Source organism: Heptranchias perlo, chromosome 32 (genome assembly GCF_035084215.1).
Source record: "Heptranchias perlo isolate sHepPer1 chromosome 32, sHepPer1.hap1, whole genome shotgun sequence".
In the NCBI taxonomy this organism is placed as follows: Eukaryota; Metazoa; Chordata; class Chondrichthyes; order Hexanchiformes; family Hexanchidae; genus Heptranchias; species Heptranchias perlo.
In genome coordinates, this window is record NC_090356.1 from 4920494 (window position 1) to 4943314 (window position 22821).

General features: G+C 47.8%; 1 protein-coding gene across 3 annotated transcripts in view; it reads left to right on the forward strand.

Moving 5' to 3' along the window:
* The window catches only part of LOC137300950 (MORN repeat-containing protein 1-like), a 211490-nt gene that overhangs the window by 98376 nt on the left and 90293 nt on the right, over nucleotides 1-22821 (forward strand). For all 3 annotated transcript variants that reach the window (XM_067970239.1, XM_067970240.1, XM_067970238.1), the window contains exons 12-13: nucleotides 7139-7290; nucleotides 11290-11366. In XM_067970239.1, the coding sequence (XP_067826340.1) occupies nucleotides 7139-7290; nucleotides 11290-11366 (229 nt within the window). The remainder of the gene's footprint in view (nucleotides 1-7138; nucleotides 7291-11289; nucleotides 11367-22821) is intronic.

The window sequence follows — 22821 nt, forward strand, 5'->3', positions numbered from 1 at the left end:
AAGCCAGCCGTGGGAGCGGTCACCCAAACTGCTTTTTCCCTCGCCCCCATTCCCAGGGGCCCTGAGGCCAACTGTGACACTGCTCTACCACTCTTGGCTGAGATGAGCACAGACTGGCGATAGGCCCTAATACCTGTTTCTGCTCCTAAAGGCTCAGCTCTGCACTGGGTAGTGCATTAACCAGCTAGGGCTGTCCAGAGAGCTAATTTTCATGTCCTGCTCAGCCAATTAAGTACTTTCGAAGTACTGCCTTGGGGTCTTTCACATAGAGCTTTGGGATCTTTTACATCTACCTGAGAGGGCAGACGTGGCCTCAGTTTAACGTCTTGACGGATATTTCTCAGGATCCCACTGTTTCACTTTTGTTTAAGATAAAAAAACGCGACTGTCATTTAAACAGAAAGTTCTGGGAGCAGCCGTACAGAATTGGGTTGAATCTGGGTCGAGTGAGGTGACATTGCCAGTGTGCGGTGAATGAGTTAAGCTATTTTCTGACCCCCTAAAGGAAAAATAATGAATTGTCAAATAGAACTTATTACCCACTCAAAATTAATTAAGCCATTCAGCTATTACATTAACACATCTAATGGTAAATGATTTTCCATTGAATCATAAGAGCTCACAGTGTTGGCAGGAACAGAATATTGTTCTAAGCATTGCCAATGGTGAGGGGAGCAAAATATTCAAACATTTTATTTATCTAACGCAGCTACTTATGGCCACAGAGAGACGTATTTTTTTTTGTCAATTTTCTCCCCTCTCCAGAAGGCACTGACTCTTACTGGGATAGAGTTCCACAGGCACCAGCTGTCCTCAGCTACCTCTCCCACCGCTGAGCTTGGACGGTGAGCGTCAGTTGTCTATTTGGCCCTGGAAGGCAGCACATCCGAGACGGATCATGTTTTCACCCCTTTCCGGGATCGGGGGATGGGGGGTTACCGCATAGCAATCAGGAGCTGATACTTCTTTTCTCTCTCCCCCCTCACCCCCCCCCCACCACAGCCCAACAGGCACTGAGGCCAATTATGCTACCCCGACTGTTGCCCCCGCTGAGGTCAGATAACTCAGCACAGACCAGGAATGGAACCTGGCACCTTCTAGCCTGAACCAACACCTAAAAACAGATTACCTGGTCATTATTTCATTGCTGTTTGTGGGATCTTGCTGTGCGCAAATTGCTTGCCGCGTTTCCTACTTTACAACAGTGACTACATTTCAAAAGTACATCATTGGCTGTAAAGTGCTTTGGGACGTCCTGAGGTCGTGAAAGCCACTATATAAATGCAAGTCTTTCTTCTTTCTTACAATTAGTCTCAACTGCACTGGATTTGGTGGGGAAAATTTGGTGTGTGTAGACATCAGGTGGGGGCAGGATCAGGCTCAGCTGGGTGTCATCGGCTATCAAGTAGCCCCCAGGTTCACCAATGAAGAATGCTGTGGCATGGTTTCATGTCTCTGTTTCTCTGTGGATGTGCCAGTGGCTTTACAATCCCACCGACTTAAGCACATTACAGAACTCTGCCGTGTCAAAAATGTGAAGCTTTGAATTGACAAGCTGTTTTTGTTTTAATGAATGATTGATTCCAGGTGGAGCTGTTCATTAGAGTGGCAGGGGGTAGCTCCGCGCCCCTCATTCCCATGTGCCAAGTATTCAGCATCGCTCTCGTGAGCTGCCAAGATGCCAAAGGCTTGTCGGTGCCCATGGAACCATCACTCGATCCGAGTTAGCTCCTTCACAAGAGGAACGAGGGAGGCTGGAAAAAGAGAAGATAATTTTAATAAAAGGATGCAGAACTACACAGGAAATGCTGGGCATAAACCAAGAGCAGTGGGGACAGAGCAGGCGTCTGGCAAACATTAAGAGAAGAGGGAGAGGCCGAGAACATGGAAATCTGCTCATTTCCACGTGACAGCTCCTGCTCTGCTCTTGGCATGCCACAGAATCTTCTGCACTTATCTCAGCCTATCTCCGTCGGTCAGCTCTTCCTCTCCCCCCTCACACCCCACTCACTCCCCCACCCCCCCCACCACTAGTCTGTTTTTCACTCTCCTGCGTTGATTTTCTTCCCAATACTAATGCAGCACCGGCTAAATACTAGTGCAGCACCGGCAGAACCATGGTCCTATATATACATTAGCAAATTAGGGTCACATTGATCATACGAGTCAAAAAATAATGGGCAGGAAGACCCTTGTATGTAAAATGGACAAGGTCCCACCTTGTTTGCAGCTGAGGGAAAAACGTTACTGAAAATACTGCATACAATTTAACTGCATTGGTGCTAAATGATGCACGAATATTAGATTGGAAAAATGATGTGCAGAGTGTAACTTCCTCTATCCCTCTAGACTGTTGCAACAGAATGGTTTCACCTACTTTTACATTGGTTTAGTGGCATGTTATCATCACTGCTTCCCGACATGTGGGTCTCACACAGCCAGTGAAGACTCTAAAGAAAATTTACTGGAGCACTAAGGCCAGTGGCTGAGAAGACCCATTCCTTGGAACCCAGTGTAAAAGCTGCTTAACTCCTCAGGTCACCTTCTACAGTGAAGCATGTTTTTGATTTCCATTTTTCACAGCAGTCATCCTTATTGCCTCTCTGAATGAGATTGCCAATTCACTGCAAACTTGTATATAGTATAGCCCGTCGTTATGCTGCAGGTCCTTTCCAGGCTTATTTCATGTAGGACCCTCCATACCGGCTGAGAAAGACTGAAATCAGCACAGGAGATGCTGGAGGGAAGGTGGTGGTGGGGGGGATGAAGAAACAGCTGACAGATTAAAGAGAGCCCCAGAGCAGAGCAAATGATGCCTCTGGGTCAGATTCTAACTGAGACCCTAGAGGTGACAGTCTGCTTAATCACTGCACAACTCTGTGCCCATCATATTTTACGTACACTTAAGACAATTTCCTATAAAGGATAGTATAGCCATGGCTCAGTTGGTAGCACTTTCGCCCCTGAATCAGAAGGTTGTGGGTTCATAGACCAACTCCAGAGACTCGAGCACAAAATCAAGGGAGTGCTGCACTGTCAAAGGTGCCATCTTTCAGATAAGATGTTAAACCGAGGCCCCATCTTCCCTCTTGGGTAGACGTAAAAGATCCCATGGCACTATTTCAAGGAAGCACAGGGGAGTTCTTCCCAGTGTCTTGGCCAATATTTATCCCTCAACCACCATCACTAAAACAGATTTTTTTTTTATTCGTTCATGGGATGTGGGTGTCGCTGGCGAGGCCGGCATTTATTGCCCATCCCTAATTGCCCTTGAGAAGGTGGTGGTGAGCCGCCATCTTGAACTGTTGCAGTCCGTGTGGTGAAGGTTCTCCCACAGTGCTGTTAGGAAGGGAGTTCCAGGATTTTGACCCAGCGACGATGAAGGAACGGCGATATATTTCCAAGTCGGGATGGTGTGTGACTTGGAGGGGAACGTGCAGGTGATGTTGTTCCCATGTGCCTGTTGCTCTTGTCCTTCTAGGTGGTAGAGGTCACGGGTTTGGGAGGTACTGTCGAAGAAGCCTTGGCGAGTTGCTGCAGTGCATCCTGTGGATGGTAAACACTGCAGCCACTGTGCGCTGGTGGTGAAGGGAGTGAATGTTTAGGCTGGTGGATGGGGTGCCAATCAAGCGGGCTGCTTTGTCCTGGATGGTGTCGAGCTTCTTGAGTGTTGTTGGAGCTGCACTCATCCAGACAAGTGGAGAGTATTCCATCACATTCCTGACTTGTGCCTTGTAGATGGTGGAAAGGCTTTGGGGAGTCAGGAGGTGAGTCACTCACCGCAGAATACCCAGCCTCTGACCTGCTCTTGTGGCCACAGTATTTATATGGCTGGTCCAGTTAAGTTTCTGGTCATTGGTGACCGCCAGGATATTGATGGTGGGGGATTCGGCGATGGTAATGCCATTGAATGTCAAGGGGAGGTGGTTAGACACGCTCTTGTTGGAGATGGTCATTGCCTGGCACTTGTCTGGCACAAATATTATTGCCACATATGAGCCCAAGCCTGGATTTTGTCCAGGTCTTGCTGCATGCGGGCTCGGACTGCTTCATTATCTGAGGGGTTGCGAATGGAAATGAACACTGTGCAATCATCAGCAAACATCCCCATTTCTGACCTTATGATGGAGGGAAGGTCATTGATGAAGCAGCTGAAGATGGTTGGGCCTAGGACACTGCCTTGAGGAACTCCTGCAGCAGTGTCCTGGGGCTGAGATGATTGGCCTCCACCAACCACTACCATCTTCCTTTGTGCTAGGTATGACTTCAGCCACTGGAGAGTTTTCCCCCTGATTCCCATTGATTTCAGTTTTACTAGGGCTTCTTGGTGCCACACTCGGTCAAATGCTGCCTTGATGTCAAGGGCAGTCACTCTCACCTCACCTCTGGAATTGAGCTCTTTTGTCCATGTTTGGACCAAGGCTGTAATGAGGTCTGGAGCCGAGTGGTCCTGGCGGAACCCAAACTGAGTATCAGTGAGCAGGTTATTGGTGAGTAAGTGCCACTTGATCGCACTGTCGACGACACCTTCCATCACTTTGCTGATGATTGAGAGTGGGCTGATGGGGCGGTAATTGGCTGAATTGGATTTGTCCTGCTTTTTGTGGACAGGACATACCTGGGCAATTTTCCACATTGTCGGGTAGATGCCAGTGTTGTAGCTGCACTGGAACAGCTTGGCTAGAGGCGCAGCTAGTTCTGGAGCACAAGTCTTCAGCACTATAATGATCTGGTCATTTATCACATTGCTGTTTGTGGGATCTTGCTGTGCTCAAACTGGCTGCTGTGTTTCCTACATTACAACAGTGACTACACTTCAAAAAGTACTCCATTGATTGTAAAGCGCTTTGGAACGTCCTGAGGTTGTGAAAGGCGCTATGTAAATGCAAGTCTTTCGTTCTTTCTAGTGTCGGACATCAAACAATTCTGATTATTTGTAAAAATGGCTTTTTTATGTTTATGAAATTATGGTTTAGGGCTGCTTATGTAGCTGTTTCTCCCCCCACAAAACTAGTCAGTCTCCTGTGATGTTGCAACAGAAAGTCAAGACCAAGTGTATTCTTCAAATGAAGCTGTAGCACCTCCACTGTGGGGAGGATGTTATTACAATGTAATAAGTTTACATGGGCAATTTCCATTATAAATGTGGACATAGGAATTTGTAATAGAAAAAATAGACAGGAAGTAAGATTTTTAATATATTATTTAGATGATGGACTCTTGCAATTAGGTGCACAATAATCAGATAATATTCACAATGTTAAGAAGGGGCATGTACTGTTAAACTATATATTTAATAAAGAAATAATCCACTTCATCACAAGCTTACTGGGTGAATGCTCCATTCGGTGTGGTACTAAGCCATACACCAGGTTCGATCCCAGGTCTATGCTGAGTTAGTTGATCCCAGCCAGTGTGGGAGTAGAGGTATTACCATCGCCCTGCGTGTACTAGGGCTGGGAGCAGGGGAACTCCCGAATGCTGTCAAGTTATCCCAGCAGGAAAGTGCTGGGTGCAAATGCCGGGTGAAGGCCGGATGTAATGCCCTCCCACAGTCAAATGCCCTCCCACAGCCTACCAGCACTGCCTTTCTGCACTTAAGTGCAAAGAATTGGGAAGGAGTCAGAGCCTTCAGGAGAGAAAGTTCAGGAATAACTAAACAAGGCATGTTTGACAGTAAGAAAACACAAACCCGTAACGTACACTTGAGAGCTACGGTAATTGCAACAGAGGCAGCAACCCCCCGCCTCCCCAACCCCCCCCCCCCCCCAAAAGTAGCGACTGGTTCAGATAATTACTTTTGTTAAACCTTTAACTTAAATAAACGAAAATAACAATTAACACTGCCAAGGGCAACTGGGAGCATATCTCATGCATCGGACCCAGTGACCTATTAGCCACTGAAAATGGCCTCCAGATTGAAGCAAACACTCGACTTCTGTGCAGTCCAAGCCTGATAAATAAATGAAATATAGAGGCTGGGGCTGGGAGGGAAAGTCTTAGTGTTTCTGTGAGGTGCAGACTCCAGCATTATGCACTGCACTGGCAATGGGACTACCACCAGCATCACTCCAGGTGAGCATTTCAGCCTCAGTATTTGTTGCTAAGCCCTTCAGTTACTCTGAGGAGTTAATCGTGTGTATGTTTGCAGTTTTTTTTTAAATCTTAAAGAAATAAAAATCTGAGCAGATGGGAAAGGATTAGGTGATTGACTCTGAGTGTCAGACAGCATGGAAGTGAGCTGTTTGCTAACACAAACAGATTTATCTCCCCTGTTCTTCTGGCACGACCAATGGTTTCCACTGCGTTTGGCATTCTGACTTAAGTCAGCGAGAACCATGGTGATAGTGATCTTCAGAAACCAGAAATGCACTGCCACTGTTAACCGCAGGGCGTTACACACAGTCCCCTGCTCCATTATCTCAACAAAGTCAGTTGACTTCTCCCTCAATTCCCCCTCGCCGTGGGGAGAACAGGGGGAAGGGCGGCGAGCACAAACCAGACCTTTACCCCAATAAATAAAATCAGGTAGATAAACCCACATCACTCTAGAAAAGAGAAGGCTGAGAGGTGAGCTAATAGAGGTCTTTAAAATTATGAAGTGTTCTGATAGGGTAGTCGTAGGGAAGATGTTTCTCTGTAACCACCTCCAGCCCTATAACCCTCTGAAATCTCTCTGCTCCTCCATTTCTGGCCTCTTGTGCATCCCTGATTTTCATCGCTCCACCATTGGCGACCATACCTTCAGCTGCCTAGGCCCTAAGCTCTGGAATTCCCTCCCTAAATTTCTCCGCCTCTCTCTCCTCCTTTAAGACGCTCCTTAAAACCTACCTCTTTGACCAAGCGTTTGGTCACCTGTCCTAATATCTCCTTATGTGGCTCGGTGTCAAATTTTTGTGAATACTCCTGTGAAGCGTCTTGGGATGTTTTTATTACGTCAAAGGCGCTATATAAATGCAAGTTGTTGTTGTAAGGGTATCACGGGATATGGAGGTAGGGTGGGGACTAAGGGTTGTGGCTAACAAAATGGCAGATCAGGCTCGTGGGCCGCACACCCTGATCCTGTATTTGTGTACCTAACAACAGGGGTATCCGAGGTCGATGTGAATGTACTAATTGACTGTCCATACTGTTGCAGGGTGCCAGATCTCTCTAGCAGTGGAGGACGGTTCCGGTCCTGCTCTGGCCAATCAACGAGCAGAACGTGGCTATGCCGTGTTTCGGAATATTGCACTGGCGCTGCCCCCAGTCTGCTATCGCCCTTTCATGATTCTGGACGAACTGGAGAAGGTAAAAACCTCAAAACCGACCTGCTTCTCAAATCTTTGTACAAAGCATCTTTTAAAATGTAGACAGCGACCCAACCCATTTGACTTTGCTCCGTGATGTTACTGATGAGGCTGATTGGCTGTCTCACTCGGAGTGGCCAGTGTGGGCAACGAAGAAATATTACATGGTGCCATAGGGGGCGGTTTTCTATGGTTGGGCAGAGTGGGATGGACACGCGTGTTAGGGCAGGGTGGGGTGGACATGCGTGTTAGGGCAGGGTGGGATGGACACGCGTGTTGGGCAGGGTTGGATGGACACGCGTGTTAGGGCAGGGTGGGATGGACACGCGTGTTAGGGCAGTGTGGGATGGACACGCATGTTAGGGCAGGACGGGATGGACACACGTGTTAGGGCAGGACGGGATGGACATGCGTGTTAGGGCAGGGCAGGATGGACACGCGTGTTAGGGCAGGACGGGATGGACACACATGTTAGGGCAGGGCAGGATGGACACGTGTGTTAGGGCAGGGCAGGATGTACACGCGTGTTAGGGCAGGGTGGGATGGACATGCATGTTAGGGCAGGGCGGGATGGACGCACATGTTAGGGCAGGGCAGGATGTACACGCGTGTTAGGGCAGGGCGGGATGGAGCTTCACCCACATAAAACAACATATTTCAGAAATGATTCCCTACCTCCCACTATCCTCGGTCCGCGGGGCTGGTGAGATATTTCATCCCACTGACATTTCCAGATTGCTGTTCTTGGCCAGTGTACTGAAATGAGGGAGCTCCCTCGTTGTTCATTTTTCCCGCCTCATTGGGTGAGACTTAACTAAACTGAAGAGGATTAATATTTATTTCATTTCACGTTTTTGAAATCCCTCTCCGGATTCCACCATACACGCACTCTGCCTGACCTTTCCCAGCTGAGGCGATGCCACTCGGCTCCTCCATAGTTGGATCGACTCACTCCCTGATCCTCCCTACTTCGAGGAAGCATCTCCGTAGACCAGCCAACTCACAATGTTGGGGGCTCCCAGGGGCAGGGAGAGTTTTTACACCACTTGAATAATATACCAGAGAACCAGGTGGTCTGCCCATCGTATTATTGCCCATGGTTATTAAGAGTAAGTATCCCTATTGGTCCTGAGGTTCTCACTGAGCCTTTGGATGGAGCAGCTCGGTGTGGTGATGAACTCACCCTGCCAGAACCCAAACCTCTCCGTTTGTGACACTCATAATGCCCCCAGGTCAAAGCATTCTTTCAGGATGCCAGGGAGTAATTCCCATGGGAAGATATGGGGTGGGCGGTCAGGGACTGCATTATTTCCTTTGAGAATTGTGCCATCAGCAAAAATGTGTATATCTGGTTGGGTCACGTGAAGATACAAAAAAGGACAGGAACAGACCGGCTGGTCCATCAAACCTGTCCCATCCCAACATAGTGCAACCTTCCCGCTCCATTAAGCCCATCCCACCCACCCATTCCTGGCAAGCAATTTCCCGGAAGAGGCAAGAAAAAACCTTAGGAAGGAGCTCTGGGAAATTCATCTCCGATCCTCTTAAGAGCAAGCTCCAGGACAGTCTGGTGGCTGGTACTGCTATCCCCATACCCCACCTATCCACCATGACTCGGGATGTCTTCCACTCACAGGAGCTTATCCAGCTCCATTTTGAAGACTTGCAGCAAATCCACGTTCACCAGGAACTTGTTCTAGAGGCTGGCATCCAACCTAACTCTAGGCTTTCGGAACCTGTACTGATGCCCCCAGCTCTCACCTTCCTATCTCGCTGGTAATCTATGTCAGTGGTCAGAATCTAAACCCTTCATACATATGCATAGGGAAACTGTTGTGTACACTTCACAAGATCCCAAGATAGAATCAGCGAGGAAAGCCATTCACAGCATCCAACTGCCCTTTCAATAATTCCCCAAGGTTTTTGTCTGCATTGCCTTAATCCGAAATCCATCTCAAGTCTTAGAAGAGCCTGAAGAACTTCCAGATTTTGGCCTAAACATGTCAGGAGGGTCAAGATTACTTTCTGGCAGGTGGCTGCAGGCCGTACAAGGGGGGAGGCAGGGTCAGGGGAGTGTGGTAACCAGGTATGAGTGGCAGGAAAGTAACTGCGGGTTTGTCCTGGTGTTTGACGCGGAGGTGGGTGAATTCTGTCGCTCTAGATTATCCTGAGGGTGGGGGGGTGGTGGGAGTAGGGCTGGTGGGTGTTCAGGGTTCAGGATGGATGCAGGGCCGCAGGAGAGTAGACTGAGGCCGCAGAAAGGGAGGCTGCTTATTTGGTGCTATTGCAGCTCCCGCCACAGCACATGCACTACTCGTTTGGACTGGGATATGTTCCACAGGTATTGGGAGGGAGTGGGGCAGCTGCGTTTGGGCTTTGCATCTTCTTGCTGCAGGGGATAGAAGTTTAAACAAAAACCTTGTGGGTCAGCAATTCCTGGCCAGCTGTGGGCAGCAGAAGGTAGTGTTCTTCCAGCTGCAACCACATGTTTCAACCGCATATGGCACTGTGACAATTCCAGTGACACTGGCATGAAAAGCCTAATGACGTGCCCAGAACTATTTAACCACTAATGCAGATCAGAGCTTACTTCACCATTCAACTCCTCCATGAAACAGTGCCTGTTTTTATATAGGCCTTATCACATCTCTCAGTGCTTCACGTCCAATGAATTACTCTTGAAGTTAGTCAGTGTTGTTATGAAGACAGATGTGGCAGCCATTTTTTTTGCAATGCTAGATCCTTATGAACAGCAATGGGTCAAACACCCACTGTTTTTTGGCGGTATTGTTTGAGGTGGAATGTTAGCTCCATGTCCTTCTTCAAAATAACACACTGGGATGCCAGCCTCGTGGCAGCATCGTTCCCATCGGTGCCTCGTCCTGCTCAGCATCATTTAAAAAAATTTTGTCTCAGGACGTGGGCGTCGTTGGCAATTCCTGCCATTTATTGCCCATCCCTAGTTGCCCTGAGAAGGTGGTAGTGGGCCTTCTTCTTAATAGGCCACTTCAGAGTGTGTAAGGTGTGGGGACTGGAGTCACATACAGGCCAGACCAGGTAAGGACAGCAGGTTTCCTTCCCTAAAGGACTTTTGGTGAACCAGTTGGATTTTTACAACAATCCTATCCTAATTGGTCCAGGTAAGCTATGTTTTAAAAAAGAATCACTTTAACCAGCCGCTTTTATGCCATTTTCCCGGTGTCCGACTGCACCTCTGCTTTTGCCACTACTCCCACTTGAGTGCGCCTTGAGTTACACTACTTTAATCAGAACATCACAAAGGTCCGCACACCCCCCAATGGCTGAGTTGATAAATGCACTGCCTAGTGTGGAACTGAGCATATTGAGACAACGGAAATCCCAGGTTCAGTCCTTTGTTCGAGCTGAGTTAGCTCATCTCGGCCAGGCTGCCAATAGAGGCAGTACAAGAGGCACGACGCGTGCCCACTGCATTAGAGGAGGTCTTGATCGGTATCCAGTGAGGTCTGCTGGAAAATGTGGGTTTGTGTACCTCAGGGGAGGGCATGATAGGCTTCACTAAATAGTTTCCCAACTGTCTCGACTCAAACATGAAGAATGATGAACTCCAGGCATCGCTTGGCCAAGGTTCCAGATGGCACCCAGCAGATCCCACACGAGTCTCAAAGTAAGCTTCCTGGAGTCAGTCTAGTTACCAGGATAAGAGGTTGAAATCCTTGCTCAGGAGTGATGTGCTCTGGTAGTCAGAGATATCTGAACATTTATTCGAGGTACACATGGAGAAATCCAGCCTGGTACCTTGAATGAGCCATAATGGTACTGCAACCAGTAACCAGTGGAACTCTGGTACCATACCCCAGTATTTTTGTTGATGGAAATCCAATTTGCGGAAGGCTTTAGGTCTTCAGACATGCAAATAGTTAAGGGATGAGACTACAAGCCATGGCATAAGTAGCCATCGAGTTAAACTAGATGTGTATTATACTTTAAAATTGACTGGGTTCTATCTTCTTAAATGCAGAAAGCGAGCAAGAAGTCAAGCAGCAGAACATTGAGTGACAAAGCAACAGTCTCACAGGAGAAGATAACCGAGAGCAGGTGGGTGTGAGTTGCAGCTTAACCAGTACAAGCGCCTCTGTGTAGCACTTAGCACGATGCCCCACGCCTGGGGAGAAGCAGCAAGCAGTTGTTAGCTCATTTTGCTCGTACTCTTCAGATGAGGTTGCTGCAGTAACTGGCTGCTGGTCTGGGGAGCAAGGACTGTCAGGTTGCTGAGGCGACGATATCATGATAGGCCACTTTTCCACAGTCTGTTACAGAAGCACTTAGCGACCTTTAGATAGAGTGCCCCACAGAGCACCGACATCAGAAAAATAATTGCACATCTCAGTGAGGTTAAAAACAAATCATTCTAAAGGTCACAGCAAATGCTAGAAATACACAGGAGGTCTGTCAGCATCTGTAAAGGCAAACAATGGGTTAATGCTTTGAATTTTGGCCGCTACTTAGCCCATCTTTTAGTGCCAAGTTAGTGACACATTGATATGGCACAGATGGCACCAGCAACAAAGTAAACTTGCCATGTTTACTAAGCTCGGTGGCTGGGATCCTGTTGGGTTCCTGCTGGGATCCTGCTTGGTTCCTGCTGCGAAATTGCTTGGTTCCTGCTGCGAAATTGCTTGGTTCCTGCTGGGTTCCCGGCCAGTGGCTACAGATGCCGATGGACCTGCTGTGCAGTTTCAGCATTGTCTGCAACAAGAAAAAATACTGCAAATGCTGGAAACTCAGGGTTCACCTTCAGAGAGGGAATGGCTGACACAGTCATTTAGTAAATTGTCCGTTCACCTCTGGCTCCAGGGTTCAAACCCAGCTAACAGAGATGGAATGAAAGTCACCTTACTCTCTGCTGGCTGCAGGTATCCAAAACAAACAATGTAGGGCTAATTTTACAAAATCATGCTCCCAGTGGGGAGCATCGCACACCTGGAGTGCATATTGTGAAATTCCCAGCGGGTGAGGCTCTCTGCCAGGATTATGCATTCATAAGGTGACCCTTGTATCAGAGCAGTCGATGGAGGGAGATCCGGCCTCATCCGGATGGCATCAGAGATCCACAAAAATGTTGGTCTGTGATTCGGCTATCAGGATAAGGGAAACGGTTCGAGAAATGTAAAAGCAGGGATCCAATCCTGCAAACATTTGTTGCCCACCATTGGCGGCCGTGCCTTCAGCTGCCTGGGTCCTAAGCTCTGGAATTCCCTCCCTAAACCTCTCCATCTCTCTACCTCTCCTCGTTTAAGATGCTCCTTAAAACCTACCTCTTCACCTGTCCTAATAGCTCCTTATGTGGCTCGATATCAAATTTTGTTTGTGAAGCACCTTGAGATGTTTTTATTACGTTAAAGGAGCTATATAAATACAAGTTATTCTTATGGGGCTCCATTTAAAAGCAGAGCCCAGCATGCCAATGGAGGCTGGCTGAATGTAAAGGTGAGGAAGTAATGCTGATATCCCGATATCCCCACCATCACAGAAGCCAGTCTTCAGCCAATTCAATTCACTCCACGTGATATCAAGAAACGGCTGAGTGCACTGGACACAGCAAAGGCTGTGGGCCCCGACAACATCCCGGCTGTAGTGCTGAAGACTTGTGCTCCAGAACTAGCTGCGCCTCTAGCCAAGCTGTTCCAGTACAGCTACAACACTGGAATCTACCCAACAATGTAGAAAATTGCCCAGGTATGTCCTGTCCACAAAAAGCAGGACAAATCCAATCCGGCCAATTACCGCCCCATCAGTCTACTCTCAATCATCAGCAAAGTGATGGAAGGTGTCGTCGACAGTGCTATCAAGCAGCACTTACTCACCAATAACCTGCTCATCGATGCTCAGTTTGGGTTCCGCCAGGACCACTCGGCTCCAGACCTCATTACAGCCTTGGTCCAAACATGGACAAAAGAGCTGAATTCCAGAGGTGAAGTGAGAGTGACTGCCCTTGACAGCAAGGCAGCATTTGACAGAGTGTGGCACCAAGGATCCTGAGTAAAATTGAAGTCAATGGGAATCAGGGGGAAAACTCTCCAGTGGCTGGAGTCATACCTAGCACAAAGGAAGATGGTAATGGTTGTTGGAGGCCAATCATCTCAGCCCCAGGACATTGCTGCAGGAGTTCCTCAGGGCAGTGTCCTAGGCCCAACCATCTTCAGCTGCTTCATCAATGACCTTCCCTCCATCATAAGGTCAGAAATGGGGATGTTCACTGATGATTGCACAGTGTTCAGTTCCATTCGCAACCCCTCAAATAATGAAGCAGTCCGAGCCCGCATGCAGCAAGACCTGGACAACATCCAGGCTTGGGCTCATAAGTGGCAAGTAACATTCGCACCAGACAAGTGCCAGGCAATGACCATCTCCAACAAGAGAGAGTCTAACCACCTCCCCTTGACATTCAACGGCATTACCATCGCCGAATCCCCCACCATCAACATCCTGGGGTCACCATTGACCAGAAACTTAACTGGACCAGCAATATAAATACTGTGGCTACAAGAGCACCTTCGGAAGGACATTTTGGCCTTGGAGGGAGTGCAGCGTAGGTTTACTAGAATGATACCTGGACTTCAAGGGTTAAGTTACGAGGAGAGATTACACAAATTGGGGTTGTATTCTCCAGAGTTTCGAAGGTTAAGGCGTGATCTGATCGAAGTTTATAAGATATTAAGGGGAACGGATAGGGTGGATAGAGAGAAACTATTTCCGCTGGTTGGGGATTCTAGGAGTCGGGGGCACAGTCTAAAAATTAGAGCCAGACCTTTCAGGAGCAAGATTAGAAAACATTTCTACACACAAAGGATGGTAGAAGTTTGGAACTCTCTTCCACAAACGGCAATTGATACTAGCTCAATTGCTAAATTTAAATCTGAGATAGATAGCTTTTTGGCAATCAAAGGTATTAAGGGATATGGGCCAAAGGCAGGTATATGGAATTAGATCATAGATCAGCCATGATCTTATCAAATGGCGGAGCAGGCACGAGGGGCTGAATGGCCTACTCCTGTTCCAGTGTTCCTATGTTCATAGGTCAGAGGCTGGGTATTCTGCGGCGAGTGACTCACCTCCTGACTCCCCAAAGCCTTTGCACCATCTACAAGGCATAAGTCAGGAATGTGATGGAATACTCTCCACTTGCCTGGATGAGTGCAGCTCCAACAACACTCAAGAAGCTCGACACCATCCAGGACAAAGCAGCCCGCTTGATTGGCACCCCATCCACCACCCTAAACATTCACTCCCTTCACCACCGGCGCACTGTGGCTGCAGTGTGTACCATCCACAGGATGCACTGCAGCAACTCGCCAAGGCTTCTTCAACAGCACCTCCCAAACCCGCGATCTCTACCACCTAGAAGGACAAGAGCAGCAGGCACATGGGAACAACACCACCTGCATGTTCCCCTCCAAGTCCCACACCATCCCGACTTGGAAATATATCGCCGTTCCTTCATCGTCGCTGGGTCAAAATCCTGGAACTCCCTTCCTAACAGCACAGTGGGAGAACCTTCACCACACGGACTGCAGCGGTTCAAGAAGGCGGCTCACCACCACCTTCTCAAGGGCAATTAGGGATGGGCAATAAATGCCGGCCTCGCCAGCGACGCCCACATCCCATGAACGAATAAAAAAAAATGTCTCTTCCCTAAAACTGAATGAAATGCTGTTCAGAAATATCAAGGGCCATGGGATTGATGCAGACTCTCCCCTGTGGAGATACAAGCACACAGAACCTTTTAATGGGGTTACCTGCAAACATAGAACCTGTTAATAGAGACACCAGAACATAGAAGGCAAGTTGACACTCCAGGTGTGAACCTGAAACATGAACTTGCCTGTTCTCTCCACAGATGCTGACTGTGGGTCTCCAGCATTTCTGTTTTTGTTTCAGGTTTCCAGTGTCTGCAGGATTTTGCTTTCCGCCAGAACAGAAAAGTTGTCAGTGGGGACACCTGGACGCAGAACATACCAATGAGGTGCACACGCACATGCATGCACACACTCACACATACGTGCACGCGCGCACACACTCACAACCTGAGGGCAGTACCTCATGCTACAGTTCCACATACACCTGGTACCCTTTAGTACTTCACCCATGTGGCCATTCCTTATGAGTGAGCCCGGATAGTGAGTGCCAATCAGCTATTTGATTCTGGGGATGATCATAGCAAGTGTCTTCAAGAAAGAAAGGAGGAAAATTAGCAAATAAATGCATAGTAAATAAAACACAACAGCAGCGCATGTTAAATAACTTGAACGGTTCACAGGTTTTAATCTGCAGTCTGGAAACTAGCTGGGGATATGTTTGCTGCTCTGATTTTCCCTGCCCCACACAGTGGTGCCATAAAGTATTCTGCAGTGTATCTGTCGCAGTCGATTCAAGCTGGGAAGCATGTTGTGGCAACAATGCACTTAGCACCTCGTGTTGCAATGTTGTCTGGCAGACGGGTCACAGCAGGTTTTGCTGTGACATCACCTCTCTTAGCAGCAGGGAGAACCAGCACAGTTCTGGGACGGAAATGTTTTAAATACATATAAATGGGACCCAAGAACCCAGAGATACTATAAAGCAAACACTGAAATGTGGACATTTTTATTACAGGTACATAAACAGTGCTGATGAATTTCACTGCTTATAGTGACTAAGTAAATAATCTGTACTCTATAAAATCCGACACTGCTGGTTATATATATTCTCCTCACGGGGATTTAAGGTGCAATGTTTTTCATTTTATTTCTGGTGTAAAATTGTATTGCTGCAACAGCAAATACATCACAGTCACCAATTAGTGTGACAAATTAAATCCATTGGTCATCACTTTGCAAGGTTGCACAGTACATTTTTTTACCATACCTCATTTCTCGCCAGAGGTAAATATCATTCACATTCACTCTAACAAGCACCTCTCCACCCCCCCCCCCCCACCCCCTTCACAATGACCTGTGCCGGGATACAGTTGTACAGGAGGGAGCTGCCCCCTCTCCCCACCGCCAGTACCTTGCCCAAGTGGGCACCCATCGCGTGTCAGCCTGGACAGTGAGTGATGTCAGGCCATTCGACCATAGAAGGGGAGGAGGAGAATCGGCGCAGTGGCAGGGGGAATTGACCTACAAACGCCATGCCCACGAGATCACTCGCCCCCAGAGAGAGTCGCTGTCCTAGGGCATTTTGCCAGGGTAGTGCCAAGTGGATGCCAGGCAATTCTCCAGAGGGAGGGAGGGAACATCAGAGGGGTAATCAGTCCCAGCCTTCTCATAAGGCAAGTGCCAATGCTCAGGTCTCCAATAGTGAACAGTGATGTAAAGCTAAAGGTGACCATCTCCCAATTACAGACAGCAGTGTAGACCCACACATTTCATGGATCATGCCCGGAACAAGCTTTTAAGAATTTATTCTTGGCATGTGGGCATCACTGGCAAGGCCAGCATTTATTGCCCATCCCTAGTTGCCCCTTGAGAAGATGGTGGAGGGCCTTCTTCTTGAACCGCTGCAGTCTGTGTGGTGAAGGTGCTCCCACAGTGCTGTTAGGAATGGAGTTCCAGGATATTGACCCAGCGATGATGAAGGAACGGCCGATATATTTCCAAGTTAGGATGGTGTGTGACTTGGAGGGGAACTCGGAGGTGATGGCATTCCCATGAGACTGCTGCCCTTGTCCTTTTAGGTGGTGGAGATCGCGGGTTTGGGAGGTGCTGCCGAAGAAGTCTTGGCGAGTTGCTGCAGTGCATCCTGTACATGGCACACACTGCAGCCACGGTACGCCGGTGGTGGAGGGAGTGGATGTTTGAGGTGGTAGATGGGCTGCTAATGCACTTGGCCAATTCATCATGTTTGTGGCATGACCTAAAATTGTACCATGACTCAGCATACATGGTGCATCGGGCTGACTCAGCGTCTATTCCCAGGCCCACAACTCCATTTGTTTTTACTTCTAAGAAGCTGACTGGCCTACAGGGTACTTTGCCTCTGTTCTCCTTCAGCACCTTTAGAGGGAAACAAAGAACCAGTCTCCTATGCCTGCGCAGATCTCCATTTCCAAATCACCCTCCAACGGGCTGTGGGGGAGTACAAACAAAGGACAATGTCAATGTGCAGGAGAGCAGTGCACAGAAGGCGTTCTGGTGTCAATCTTCTGCAAGCAGCACATTATGTAAAAGGGCCCATACATCTCCTAACAGCTAGCAGAAGGACAGAATTACATAATCACTGGGGAGTCATGCGTGATTTGCGGTTACAATAAAGAGATCGGGATAAAAAGAAACCCTTTAAAATATACTGATGGATATAATTTGAAGAGCCAGTGAAACTTTAAAGACCCCCCTGTTCCCGCCCCCCCCCCCATCCCCGATTAATACACGTGCTGCAAATCTGAATCTGCCTTCAGGCCTCAACAGTCTATTACGAGCTGCTGATTGGCTTTGCTGCATTGTGAGGTGTTCACAGGCTGTACATCCATGGTCCTGGCAATTTCACACTTCACCTCTGATCTCTTTTTTATCCTCCTCTATGAATTTACATCCCTAAAACCCAATATCCATCCCTTACACTGAGTATTGTACTGAGTCAGATGGTCGTGGATTCAAGTCCCATCCCAGAGACTTGAACCACACAATCCAAGCTGACACTCCCAGTGCAGTACTGAGGGAGTGCTGCACTGTCGGAGGTGCCGTCTTTCGGATGAGTCATTAAACCGAGGCCCCGTCTGCCTTCTCAGGTGGATGTAAAAGATCCCATGGCACTATTCAAATAAGTGTAAAGAATCTTACAACACCAGGTTATAGTCCAACAATTTTGCAACAATCTTATTATTCAAATAAGATCAGGGGAGTTCTCCCCAGTGTCCTGGCCAATATTTATCCCTCAACCAACATCACTAAAAAACAGATTATCTGGTCATTATCACATTGTTGTTGTGGGATCTTGCTATGCACAAATTGGCTGCTGTGTTTCCTACATTACAACAGCAACTACACTTCAAAAGTACTTCATTGGCTGATAAAGCGCTTTGGGACGTCCTGAGGTTGTGAAAGGTGCTGTATAAATGCAAGTCTTTCTTTTCACAAAACCGATCAGTTTCTTTTCTTCAACTTTCCTCCCTCCTCTCCTGAAGGCACTGACTACAGCACTGACTACTTCATCAGAGGTGAAGTGTGAAATTGCCGGGACCATGGATGTAGTCGGTGCCTTCAGGAGAGGAGGGAGGAAAGTTGAAGGCGCTGGGCACCCCCTAGCACCTCACTTGTTGCTGCTGTTCCGTGTGTGAGCCTAGGCAGTTAATGCCAGCTATGCAACTGTCTAGGATATTGCAGCTGAACCCAATGCTGCCCTTGCTCGAGGACTACACACACGCACTGCTTTCCATCAGGGATCACTGGCTAGCAGTCAGGCGAGGCTATATTTTCCCTTCCCGCTTGCAGGGCCAATTGTCCGACCCACTCACCTCCCCAGGTGTGATCAGCTAACCAGTGGAAACAGGGGATAGAGCCTTGTACCCCTCTCTGGTCTCTCAGAGCCAGCTCCACGCTGGGCTGTACATGTACCAACGGAGTCCAAACTGATTAAAATCTCAGCAAATTACTTGCACTTTTAATTCAATTAGCAAAAATAACCCACGTCCCATATGATGGTGGTTAAGTTGCTTTGGGCAAACGAATCACATTTAAAAGCTGCCAAGGACATGAAGTACTGAACAAGCTAATCATTCAATAGTCAACCAACCCGATGGTGATGCCACTCAGAAGAGAAAAATATATCAAGCTTAATATTTGTTTCCCTGAATGGTTTTAAAATGCTTGAATATACAGCTAGCCTTAGGTTTATGTGGCTGTGCAGTGCCCGTACTGAGTGTATTACGCTGTAAAATACAGAGAACGAGCAGATCTTAAAGCAATGCCATTACCTCTGAAATTTTTAAAAAGATTTCTTCCTCTTCCAACTGTTTCCTTCTTCTCTTAAGGTACTGATTCCTGATGTCGTACGGTTCCACTTGTACCAGTTTATTCCCTGCTGGGATACAGTTCCACTTGTACCAGTTTATTCCCTGCTGGGATACAGTTCCACTTGTACCAGTTTATTCCTTGCTGGGATACAGTTCCACTTGTACCAGTTTATTCCCTGCTGGGATACAGTTCCACTTGTACCAATTTATTCCCTGCTGGGATACAGTTCCACTTGTACCAGTTTATTCCTTGCTGGGATACAGTTCCACTTGTACCAGTTTATTCCCTGCTGGGATACAGTTCCACTTGTACCAGTTTATTCCCTGCTGGGATACAGTTCCACTTGTACCAGTTTATTCCCTGCTGGGATACAGTTCCACTTGTACCAGTTTATTCCCTGCTGGGATACAGTTCCACTTGTACCAGTTTATTCCCTGCTGGGATACAGTTCCACTTGTACCAGTTTATTCCCTGCTGGGATACAGTTCCACTTGTACCAGTTTATTCCCTGCTGGGATACAGTTCCACTTGTACCAGTTTATTTCCTGCTGTCATACGGTTCCACTTGTACCAGTTTATTTCCTGCTGGGATACAGTTCCACCTGTTTCAGTCACTCTCCAGCTGGGATCCGGTTCCTCTTGTGCCAGTCACTCTCCTGCTGGGATACGGTTCCACCTGTGCCAGTCGCCCTCCAGTACCTCACCCAAGTGGCCATTTATTCTAATGCCACTTCCTTGCTCTTTTCCTATACCAGTTTTCATGTGTGAGCTTAGACAGTGAGTGTCAGCTGGCTATTTGACTGCAAGAGTCATCAATTCTGAGCCCGATCCTATCCTCGTCCGACATCCATGTGTGCAGTTTTCTGGCAGGGATCACTGGATAGCGATTAAGAGTGGAAAGCCTGGGTGGCATATTCCCAGCTCGCTGTTGCGGTGCATGCCCACTCGCAGTAACACTTTGTTTATTATTGCAGGCTCTCAGCTCTCACAATACCGACCATTCCTGCAGATAGCAAATGTTTTGTGTCTTGCAGTTTACATTTACTGAGCAGGAATATTCACTAACCAGGCTAGGTTGTGTCCCAACACCCAAACTCCAGTTCCCTGCTGGCCCAGCCAATGGATCAGTCTGGCTTTTCTTTGCCTTTGCTGCTCTCACCCACTGCTGTTCCTCATAAATAACCACTGCCTTGTAAGAATGTTCCAGCCACACATGGATGATTCAGCTCTCTGATGGACGTCAACATTTTTATGATTTTTGGTTATTAATGGCTGAATGATGATTGGAAAGATTGGTGCTTTATTTACAGATGTTTTCCATTTTTCAAAATGAAACCACTCCCTCCCTGAAACGGAAATCTCAGCAGCAAGCCACATGGAATATATAAACCCCGCCTCACCAACCCAGCAGCTTTCCACCCCCTCCTCTGGCACCAACGACTAAACCTTCACAGCATTCCTTCTTGTGTGTTCCAGTTTTCTCCTCATCCAAGTGGCCATTCTTCAGAGGAGAGCCCAGTCAACAGGCTATCCAACCACTGAAGGTGGCATGGCCAAGTTCAACCCTATCCTTTCTGCCTTCACTCAACATACAAACAGACACACACATGCACACAGACACATATACACTTACAGACACACACATACACACATGCACAGACACACACATGCAGACACACATGCACAGACACACACACATGCACAGACACACACATGCACACAGACACGCACATGCAGATACACATGCACAGACACACACACACAGACAGACGTACACACGCACAGACGCACAAACCCACACAGATATAGACACGCACACACATGCAGACTGACATATACACATAGCCCTTTCAGTAGGAGTCACTGGACTGTTATGAGAACCCTCACTAATCCCCACCACCCTCCCCCTAACACAGGGTGCCCCAACTGTTGCTCAGAGCAGGAACTGAACCTGGAACGTTCAGGTCTCTATAGTGATGCCTTTACTCACAGGGCCACGGTGGGGAGCCAATTGCAGCATATTTTACATTTTCAGAGCTGCCCGGTGTAGAACTGAGTTGTATCGACCAGGGATGTGCCAAGTCCAATCACTGGTCTGTGCTCAGGTACCAGGGAAGCAGTTAAAGTGCCACAAATTCCTTAGTGCTCCTGAACTATAGAGGGTGGCGGGGGGGTCGGAAACCATCCAGGGCTCACCCTGCTAGACAGAGCATGTGAGCACACATCGGGTGAGAACATGGTTGGTTATGATATCCCTCCCACCTATGGTTGAATAGCTCACCAGCACTCACTAGGCTCGCCTTTGAATATTTACTTGGGTGGGGTATTGAAGGGCAGCTAGCACCTGTGATTGATAAACACCTTCAGGAGAGGAGGAGAGAAGAAGAGAATGAAAGGGGATGCTGCATTTTCTGCAGTCAGCCTCATTACCTGGTGCTGAGATCTGTAGGTAAACCCTTCTGTTTGTGCATGGACGTTGGCGACTACCCCATCAAGGATCAGTAATTACTGCGGTGAAGCTGTTCCCATTCTGCAGCAACCTTTCTCCCAGTTGTGGCGTAAAGTTTTAAATGGGTAGTGTAATGAGAGCCCGGGGGACAGTTGGCGGTTGCCAGTGAATAGCAGAGCAGCAATTCAATCAACTGCTTCTGATTGTGTCCCAAGTCCCAAGAGCAAAACCCAAAATTGAAAATAGCCTCAAACACACTGCCAGGTTTTTGTTAGTCTTTATTTCCGCTGCAGTTTTCTCCCCTCCTTTTCAGATTTATGCCGGGGTATGTTCCACGGCTGATCATAGAATCATAGAATGGTTACGGTACAGAAGGAGGCCATTCGCCCATCGAGCCTGTGCCGGCTCTCTGCAAGAGCAATCCAGCTAGTCCCACTCCCCCGCTCTTTCCCCGTGGCCCTGCAAATTTTTCTCCTTCAGTTGCCGATCTAATTCCTTTTTGAAAGCCACAATTGACCCTGCTTCCACCACCCCCTCAGGCAGTGCATACCAGATCTTAACCACTCGCTGCGTAAAAAAGTTTTTCCTCATGTCACCTTTGGTTCTTTTGCCAATCACCTTAAACCTGTGTCCTCTGGTTCGCGACTCTTCCGCCAGTGGGAACAGTTTCTCTTTATTTACTTTATCTAAACCCTTCATGATTTTGAACACCTCCATCAAATCTCCTCTCAACCTTCTCTGCTCTAAGGAGAACAACCCCAGCTTCTCCAGTCTATCCACATAACTGAGGCCCCTCATCCCTGGAACCATTCTAGTAAATCTTTTCTGCACCCTCTCTAAGGCCTGCACATCTTTCCTTAAGTGCAGTGCCCAGAATTCGACACAATACTCAAGTTGTGGCCGAGCCAGTGTTTTATAAAGGTTCAACATAACATCCTCGCTTTTGTACTCTGTGCTTCTATTTATAAAGCCCAGGATCCCGTATGTTTTTTTAAACGCTTTCTCAACCTGTCCTGCCAGCTTCAATGATTTGTGTATATATACCCCCAGGTCTCTCTGTTCCTGCTCCCTTTAGAGTTGTACCCTCTAGTTTATATTGCCTCTCCTCATT